Source organism: Temnothorax longispinosus, unplaced genomic scaffold (genome assembly GCF_030848805.1).
Source record: "Temnothorax longispinosus isolate EJ_2023e unplaced genomic scaffold, Tlon_JGU_v1 HiC_scaffold_327, whole genome shotgun sequence".
Lineage (NCBI taxonomy): Eukaryota > Metazoa > Arthropoda > Insecta > Hymenoptera > Formicidae > Temnothorax > Temnothorax longispinosus.
The window spans coordinates 3,067-12,454 of NW_027270151.1; the positions used below are offsets into that span (position 1 = coordinate 3,067).

At 33.6% G+C, this 9,388-nt stretch overlaps 1 protein-coding gene across 5 annotated transcripts; it reads left to right on the forward strand.

Moving 5' to 3' along the window:
• Nucleotides 1-289: 289 nt before the first annotated feature.
• On the forward strand, nt 290-7,921 carry LOC139824322 (uncharacterized). Of its 5 annotated transcripts, XM_071796850.1 has the most exons (8): nt 290-585; nt 2,520-3,394; nt 3,532-3,657; nt 3,829-3,954; nt 4,092-4,217; nt 4,665-4,693; nt 5,680-5,805; nt 5,906-7,921. In XM_071796850.1, exons 2-8 carry the CDS (start codon nt 2,523-2,525, stop codon nt 5,968-5,970), a joined length of 1,470 nt encoding a protein of 489 aa, XP_071652951.1. In that variant the 5' UTR covers nt 290-585; nt 2,520-2,522; the 3' UTR covers nt 5,971-7,921. The 5 variants fall into 5 exon arrangements, with proteins under 5 accessions (XP_071652951.1, XP_071652953.1, XP_071652952.1 ...); XM_071796852.1 differs by lacking the exon at nt 290-585 and having other exon boundaries at nt 1,659-3,394; nt 5,910-7,921; XM_071796849.1 differs by lacking the exon at nt 290-585 and having other exon boundaries at nt 1,662-3,394.
• The last annotated feature ends 1,467 nt before the right edge of the window (nt 7,922-9,388 follow it).

The window sequence follows — 9,388 nt, forward strand, 5'->3', positions numbered from 1 at the left end:
ATTTAAAACAAAATTATATAAAATTCTAATAAGATCAAATAACATTTATATATGACAAATTTGACTTATATGATTATATTTGACTTATATGATTATATTTGACTTATATGATTATATTTGACTTATTTGATTTATATTTAACAAGTTAATTTTGAATTTATTACCATATTTAATCCACATTTGGCAAATTAAAACCATATTAACTCTGCATTTTCTTAGGTCTGTGCGGCTGATTTTGCATATTTTAACAAAGCAAGGTCCAGTTTGATCCATATATAGATTAAATAAGATGGGGTACTTTAATTTGATTTTAAATATGACATATTTAAATTATAATTAATTTGCATATTCGATTCTAATAAGATTCTTAATAAATTCATATAAGCTTTTAATACGGTTTTAATACAATCGTTTTTCGCGGGAATCGGTTTATAGAATTAGGTAAGAATAATAAAGAAAGATTAGAGAGGCTTTGGAATGATGAAATGGGCATTATCAAGGAAAAGATATTGGTAAGATTATATAGAGAACGGTCAGCGTTAGAGAAAGAAGAGCGAAAAAGAAGGTTGGATTAAAACATAGAAGGTAAAGGTCAATGTGTATCAATATGTGCAATAGTTACTTGTAAGTTAGGATAGTAGTGTATGAATGGAAGAATGAATGATTAAGGTTTGTAAACCAAGTCCACTTCTTGGTTATGTAGCTGAAGTTAACAATATATATATATATATATATATCTTATTTATATATATCCTATACACACACACACACACAACAATCCACACACACACACACACACACACACACACACACACACAGATATCAACCTAATTTATTCTGATATATTTCACAATTTTTCGTGAGAAGCATTCTATCATTTTCGAACATTTTAATTGGTGACCGTATTTGTCTTATGTTTAAACGAGACGAGAATACTCGCGAACGACAATCGCCCGTCAAACGCTTTGGACGAGTTAATTTGTTTGTTAAGGAAACTAGTCAGATTCTCAGAAGTCAATTCGTAACCATTGTAATGTTACCCTTTGAATTGTTCCATACTTTCGAATTTATCACACAAAAAAACAATTTAAATAAGTTAGTAAATTTTCTTTATGCATTTTTTTTTCTACTTCTCCTCTTACCTTAAATATTAATATAAAATAAAACATTAGTTGCTGTGTATTTGATTAAACAATTTTGATTTTTAGTCATTTGTAGTCAAATTATGAAGATTTGCCAAACTTGACAAACTTGCGGTCCAAGTTAATTCCAAAGCGTCTGATGGGCCATTATCGTCGCGCAAATATTCTCTAAAGCAGTTAAGGGGGTCGTCTGGTCAAGAGGCTGTTTTTTGGGGGAATTTTTTGTAAGGAATCATAAGAATACACTTTTTTGAAACTTTTACATCATATTTATTGATATTTGAAGAGTATTTAGAAATTTTTCCAAGTTGATATATGGCCAATAATCCGCTGTAGAGCGCCCCGACGACAGCTGTGTAAAAAAAACGGTACTCACGATTCCGGATCTCCAGTTCATCCTAAAAAAAAAAAAAATTTCTTTTAATCTGTGGATGTGTGGCTATCGTGTGAACTAGAACCAAATAAAAATATTGAAATTTTAATTTTTGCCAACGTTTTAAAAAAAGTTCATAATAAAACTTTTTTTCAAAATTTATAATGAAACTTTTTTTCAAAACGTTGGCAAAAATTGAAATTTCAATATTTTTATTTGGTTCTAGTTCACACGATAGCCACATATCCACAGATTAAGAGGAATTTTTTTTTTTTAGGATGAACTGGAGATCCGGAATCGTGGGTACCGTTTTTTTTACACAGCTGTCGTCGGGGCGCTCTACAGCGGATTCTTGGCTATATATCAACTTGGAAAAATTTCTAAATACTCTTCAAATATCAATAAATATGATGTAAAAGTTTCAAAAAAGTGTATTCTTATGATTCCTTACAAAAAATGCCCCCCAAAAAAACAGCCTCTTGACCAGACGACCCCTTTAAAGGGTTAAGACAGCTTTTATTATAAATTATTTATTAGGAAAAACGGCTCTTTCAGTGATGTTACTCAAAAACGTCATTGTAACGTACAAAATATTATAAGTTTTTAATTAGGAAGATACACCATTTCACGGTTAGGACAGGATTTTGGTAAAATAATACAATTATTCGTGTAAATTTATGTACATTTCTTTCAATTGCAACTAGAACAGATCAATTACGTTAAAACAGTTTTTCTTCTTAACTTAATTTTATATCATATCGGTCGTGTTTCACTTATTTATTAATCACAAATTCAGTTTAGACATTAATGTTTGACATTAGCATTACAGAAATTCGAGATATAAAACATTCTCTCTCTATCTCTTTCTCTTCCTTCCCCCTTCTCACTTTCACTTACAAAACTTCACTTCATTACACTTCACCGACAATAAGTACATATAACATTAAGTAATACGTACACTTGTAGTATTTTAATAAGTATTATTTTTTTCTATTTTTATGGAGGAAATGCATCAATTACCGCAAGTCGGGCCTAACATGATGGCTGGTGTGGGTGGCGTTTCTAATCATTCAAACAACGTCAATCGCCGTAATAGAGTTTGCGTAACGTTGCACACCATGATGTTGGAAAAACTACCGTTGCACGAGGTGGCACGTTTGGAAATGAAGTCGTTACCCAGCAAAACCCCCGTCTCCATTCTGCAGGAATTGCTCTCCCGCCGAGGCACGATACCCAAATACGAGCTGGTGCAGATCGAGGAAGCCATTCACGAGCCTACGTTTCGATACAGAGTCAGCGTCACCGACGTCGTTGATCCCATTGTTTCAGCAATGGGAACTGGCAGGTCCAAAAAAGAAGCGAAACACGCCGCCGCGAAAGCCGTGCTGGATAAATTAATTGGAGTAAATACCGAAGGTGTAGAATCTCCACTTCCAAATTCTTGTAAATTTTCTGAGTCATCAGAAAATTTACAAGAACTCCAGACATATGGGGAGGAGAAAATAGTCAACAACCCAATCGGAGCCTTACAAGAAATGTGTATGTCGCGCTACTGGCCACTCCCGAAATACACGATGGAGGGTAAAGAAAGTTTACCTCACGAGAGACAATTCACTATTGTTTGTTCAATCCTAAAGTATCGCGAGGTTGGTCAAGGAAAAAGTAAAAAAATCGCAAAAAGACATGCCGCTCACAAGATGTGGCAAGCTCTACACGATATGAATGATCAAGCTCTCAAGATTAATTATTGCAGACCAAGCACTTCAAGTTTAGCGGATTATACTGTGGATCCTTCTGCAGAACGTCAAAGTCAAGATACATCTAGTTTGCCCGTTCAATCATTTAAAAAAACGGTAGAAGAAACAGGCGAACTTAATGAGTAATTATTCGTTTTGCTTATTTCATACAATACAATAATATATTAATATTTAAATATTTATTCTTTTTCAAAGTAATGATTTACAACGTTAATATTTTAAATAATTCCGTTTCTAATTACTCCGTATTTTAATGCAGACCAAGCACTTCAATTACAATGGGTTTTGATACGAATTCTACTGCAGAATGTCAAAACCAAGAATCATCTAAGTTGCCCGTTCAATCATTTGAACAAACAAGAAAAGAAACAAGCGCACTTGATAAGTAACTATTTATTTTGCTTATAATTATTATCTTATACTTATATCACACAATGTAATGGTATCCAACTAGTTAAATATTAATCTTTTTGCACAAATATAACTTACACAACTGTGACATATTTAATAATTACTTCCTCTTATTTACTTTTAATCACAACACATTCCTACACAGACCAAGCACTTCAAGTGCAGCGGATTATAGTATGGATCCTACTGCAGAACGTCAAAGTGGAGAACTATCTGGTTTGCCAGTTCAATCACTTAAAGAAATGGCAGAAGAAACAGGCGCACTTGATAAGTAATTATTTGTTTTGCTTATATCATACAGTATAGTAATATATTGATATTTAAATATTTACTCTTTTGCAAAATATTAATTTACAATGTTAATATTTTAAATAATTCGATTTCTAATTGCTCCGTATTTCAATGCAGACCAAGCACTTCAAGTTCAATGGATTATAATACAAATTCCGCTGCAGAATGTCAAAGTCAGGAAATAGTTGATTTAGATCCCCAAACATGTGAACAATCGAGAAAAGGAACAAGGGCACGTGATGGGTAATTGTTTGTTTGTTTATATATAATACAATATAATGATATATCATTGAAATATTTACTCTTCTGAAAAGAATAATTTATTATAGAATAATTTAACGTTAATATTTTATATAATTCCATTTCTAATTGCACCACATTTCGATTCTGACCAAGCATTTCAAGTTCTATGGGTTATGATAAGAATCCTTCTGCAAAACATTAAAATACTGCAGAAAAATACCTTTGCTTCTGAAAAGAGTATATAAAATGCGCCAGGTATAATCACGCTCTCAAGATTAATTACATTACTTTTCTATACCCCACACAGCACACTTTATCTGAGAGACGTCCTACAGATAAAGTGGGATATCTCAATAACCGGTGGATATCCAGTGGATATTTAATATCCGATGGATATCCAGCGGATGCACAAATGTCCCTCAAAATATCCTGTGCTGTGTGGGACAGACCAAGCACTTCAAGTTTAGCGGATAATGGTATGGATCCTTCTGCAGAACGTCAAAGTCAAAATACATCTCGTTTGCCTGTACAATCATTTAAAGAAACAACAGAAAAAACAGGCGTATTTAAGGGGTTACACCACTGTAGAGCACGAAAAAAATAGGCATATTTCGGGAATTTTTTTTTGCGCAATAAAGAGCGATCAATCGAAATTCTGTAAAATGGGATTTATAATTCTAGTAATAAAGTACAAAAAATATTTTTTTCAACTTTGTTCATGACAAAATGGCGGCTGCGCAGCATTTCTCCGTCGGTGCCTTTTTTTCCACGGCCGGAAACCTATAATAACTCCCGCAATATTTGACCTGGAACAAAAAAACAAAGTTTTTTTGATTCTATAGAGCAGCAGCAAGAGACGTATGTACGTAGGATTTTTTTCGATATATTGATTTTTCGCGAAATGGTGCATTTTTGAAGTGAATGGTGCACCACAGTTTGATCAAACTTTTTTTTCAAAAATGCACCATTTCGCGAAAAATCAATATATCGGAAAAATCCTACGTACGTCTCTTGCTGTTGCTCTATAGAATCGAAAAAACTTTGGTTTTTTGTTCCAGGTCAAAAATTGCGGAAGTTACGGTTCCGGCCGTGGAAAAAAAGGCACCGACGGAGAAATGCTGCGCAGCCGCCATTTTGTCATAAACGAAGTTAAAAAAAATCTTTTTTGTACTTCATTACTAGAATTATATATAAATCTCATTTTACAGAATTTCGATTGATCTCTTTATTGCGCAAAAAAAATTCTCGAAATATGCCTATTTTTTTCGTGCTCTACAGTAGTGTAACCCCTTAATGAGTAATTATTCGTTTTGTTTATATCATACAATATAACAATATCTTTATATTTAATTTTTTAGTCTTTTACAAGATTTACAATTTTTTACTCTTTTGCAAGAAAGTAATTTTCCAACGTTAATATTTTACATAATTTTGTTTCTAAATGGATCCTTTTTCAATGTAGACCAAGCACTTCAATTACAACGGATTTTGATACAAATCCTACTGCAGAATGTCAAAGTCAAGAAACGATTGATTTGGATCCTCAAACATGTGAACAATCGCAAAAAGAAACAAGGGCACGTATTGGGTAATTATTTGTTTTGTTTATATCATACAATATAATGATATCTTACTCTTGAAATACTTACTCTTCTGCAAAAGGTTAATTTAATTTTATTTAACCCTAGACAGACTGACTGAAGACTCACTGTACGGGACCCCACGCGAAATTCAAATTGAGCCCCTGCCTTAGGAAGGTTAGTTTTCATACCGAGACCCTAACCATAATTCAGTTTAGTCATCCGGCAATTGACCTCTGTGATTCAGCGAGTGCGTTAGATCCGTGCAGCAGCTGTGACCGAAAAAGAAAATCGTTTGGGGTATCGTACACCCCAGTGAGTCATTTACGATCGACATTTACCACAGTAAAGTATATTTCAGATTTTTTGTGAAAATCGGTAACGAAAAATTATACACTTTATAGCACTCCCCGGAAAATTCTACCCCTGTTTCATATATAATTGTTTAAGATTCGGTCAATTATTTCATTTTTGCTGTTCTTGCACAGCAACTGATTAAAAGTTTGTGAAGTTTTTGTAGAGTTAATTTTACTGTTTCCATATACTTTTATAACTTTTGACTACCTTTCAAATAAATAATAATCGACAGAATCTGTTTTACTTTCCATTTTTTGCGATTTTTCCCATCCGACAGTTTTTCATCATTTCCTCTACTTCAGATGTTCGAAGAAATATGTTTTTTTTAAGAAACGAAAAAATCGCTTACATGCCCTTGAAGGTTGTCTATTCGTCTTTCAAAATCCGTTGGAAATTTTAAAATCGGTGAATTTTATGAAAAACTACAGCATTTTTTATAAAAATAGTCATTTCAGCCCAATTTTTGGTTCTTTTTCTTGTTTTTCGAAATTTTTTTATTGTTCCTTTTTTACTACCACAAATTGATGACTACTATCGTCTTCCCTATTAAACAACAAACAAAATTATCTATTACAAAGTTTTCTAAGAACATTCTGGAAATATTATACACGCAGTACAAGTTTGGGGTTATTAACACCCCAGTGAGTCATTCACGTATGAGAAAAATAAGTGAGTCTGTCTAGGGTTAAGTATTTTATTTAATATTTTATTTATATATTTCTTTTAAATATTTTATTTAAATAATATTAATATTTTAAATAGTTTTATTTCTAATTGCACCGTATTTCAATGCAAACCAAACACTTCAAGTTCAACAGGTTATCATACGAATCCTTCAGCAGAACGTTAAAATACTGCAGAACAATATCTTTGCTTCTGTATTCCGCGTTTTTTTATTTGCAAATTAATATATCAAAGGTTTTATATTTCCATGCATGGTTCTCATGTAATTGTAAAAAAGGAGTGATATCCGTACAAAACATATCTTTTTTGAAAAAAGATAATAAAATGCGCCAGGTATACGTGCTTTATATTCAATCTTTATTTTAAAAAATTTTGATTTAATTTGGTCATATAATTTTATTTGTGTTTTTTGCTACAAAAACAATTATACTTGAAAGTTTGCATCAAGTTAAAGCTAAATAGCGCGCGCGAAGCGCGCGTCTGTAGTATCTAAATATATTAAGAAAGACGTTTCTTTCAGGCAGCGTATATAAGCAATAAATAAGTAAAACACGACGGATATAATATACAATCATACAATCAGATTAAAGAGGAACGTCATTGTAATGCACAAAATATTATAAGTTTAACTCGGAAGTTACGCCGTTTTACAGTCAAGACAGAATTCGGTAGCCTGATAATATTATTTGTGTGAATTTATGTACATTTCTTTATCTCAACTAAAGCTAGAATAGAACAATTACGTTGAAATAGCGTTTCTCCCTAACTTGATTTTATATCATATCGGTCGTGTTTCACTTATCTATTAATCACAAAGGACCACGCACTAATTATATGAAAAAAGTGGCTTACCGTTAAAATCGACGAAAACTACGGAAAACTGTAGTTTGTGTGATGCCGATGAAAAGTTCAAATCCGCACAACCCTCAAAATATGCTAGTTTTTAAGCTACGAGCCTATAAAGGCTGATCTACAATGTGCTCTTTGCTTTCTGTTTTTTGCTCTTAACCTCTTTGCGACTATCTCGTATTTCGCAATTCCGTCGCGTAACGTGATGTTTCTTGTCTCTTCTGAAGTTCGTCAATTTTTAAAAGTTTTCCGGGAGTTTTGAAAATTGGTAATTTTATATATTTCGATGTGCTCTTTCCGAATTTCAACTTTGCCACCTCGTATCTTTGCCGCTCGTGCCGCCATATTGGAAAAATGACGCCTAAAAGCAGTTTTTTGACAATATCTCCTTTCCGACTCATTCCACGATAAAAACATTTATATACAAAATAAAACTAGAGAAAATTTCCTACAATTTATGTAATAACCTTTTTTTTCGTAAAATTAATAGTTTTGGCATACGAGCGCCGCAAAGTGTAGTTCAACACGCGTTTTGGCCTAAAAACTCATTTCCACACCACCTTGAGGTAGAGTAAGCGGCGCGTTTTTTTTACCGTGGTATCCCAGTAGGCCTAGTCCACATGCAATTCACTATTCTAAAATTTAGCGCATTCTTCTTCGCTTCGCTGTTCTTGATGGACCAGGTGTTGCGAGTTCATCGTCATTAGTACTGATCGAAACGTCACAGACCGAAATTTCTTCCACACATCATCCGCGATGGGATTATCATTTTCATCGCAATCCTCTTCGTTCTCGATTTTATCATACGTTTGCTCGAAAATAGTCTCCGTTTCTTCTTCTTCGTCGCTATCTTGTGATGGAACTTGTGAGTTATCACAGGTACCACTACAATTCGTGCATATAACGGAGCACTAAATAAATAAATAAAAAAGATGTCAAAAAAGATGTCAAAAAGCCTGTGAATGCAGAAAGGCTGGGTTAAAGTGCTCAGTTATATGCACGAATTGTAGTGGTACCTGTGATAATTAACTCGCAAGTTCCATCACAAGATAGCGACGAAGAGGAAGGAACGGAGACTATTTTCGAGCAAACGTATGATGAAATCGAGAACAAAGAGGATTGCGATGAAACTGATAATCCCATCGCGGATGATGTGGAAGAAATTTCGGTCTGTGACGTTTCGATCAGTACTAATGACGATGAACTCGCAACACCTGGTCCATCAAGAACAGCGAAGCGAAGAAGAATGCGCTAAATTTTAGAATAGTGAATTGCATGTGGGACTAGGCCTACTGGGGATACCACGGTAAAAAAAACGCGCCGCTTACTCTACCTCAAGGTGGTGTGGAAATGAGTTTTTAGGCCAAAACGCGTGTTGAACTACACTTTGCGGCGCTCGTATGCCAAACTATTAATTTTACGAAAAAAAAAGGTTATTACATAAATTGTAGGAAATTTTCTCTAGTTTTATTTTGTATATAAATGTTTTTATCGTGGAATGAGTCGGAAAGGAGATATTGTCAAAAAACTGCTTTTAGGCGTCATTTTTCCAATATGGCGGCACGAGCGGCAAAGATACGAGGTGGCAAAGTTGAAATTCGGAAAGAGCACATCGAAATATATAAAATTACCAATTTTCAAAACTCCCGGAAAACTTTCCAGGTAAAACTACCAAATGACTGGACTATAACTTGATTTTAT

Coding starts and splice junctions, on each gene's coding strand:
- LOC139824322 (XM_071796849.1), top strand. CDS start 2,514: ATGGAGGAAATGCATCAATTACCGCAAGTCGGGCCTAACATGATGGCT. Junction 3,395..3,531: donor GAAACAGGCGAACTTAATGA/GTAATTATTCGT, acceptor ATTTTAATGCAG/ACCAAGCACTTCAATTACAA. Junction 4,694..5,679: donor TTCAAGTTTAGCGGATAATG/GTATGGATCCTT, acceptor TTTTCAATGTAG/ACCAAGCACTTCAATTACAA.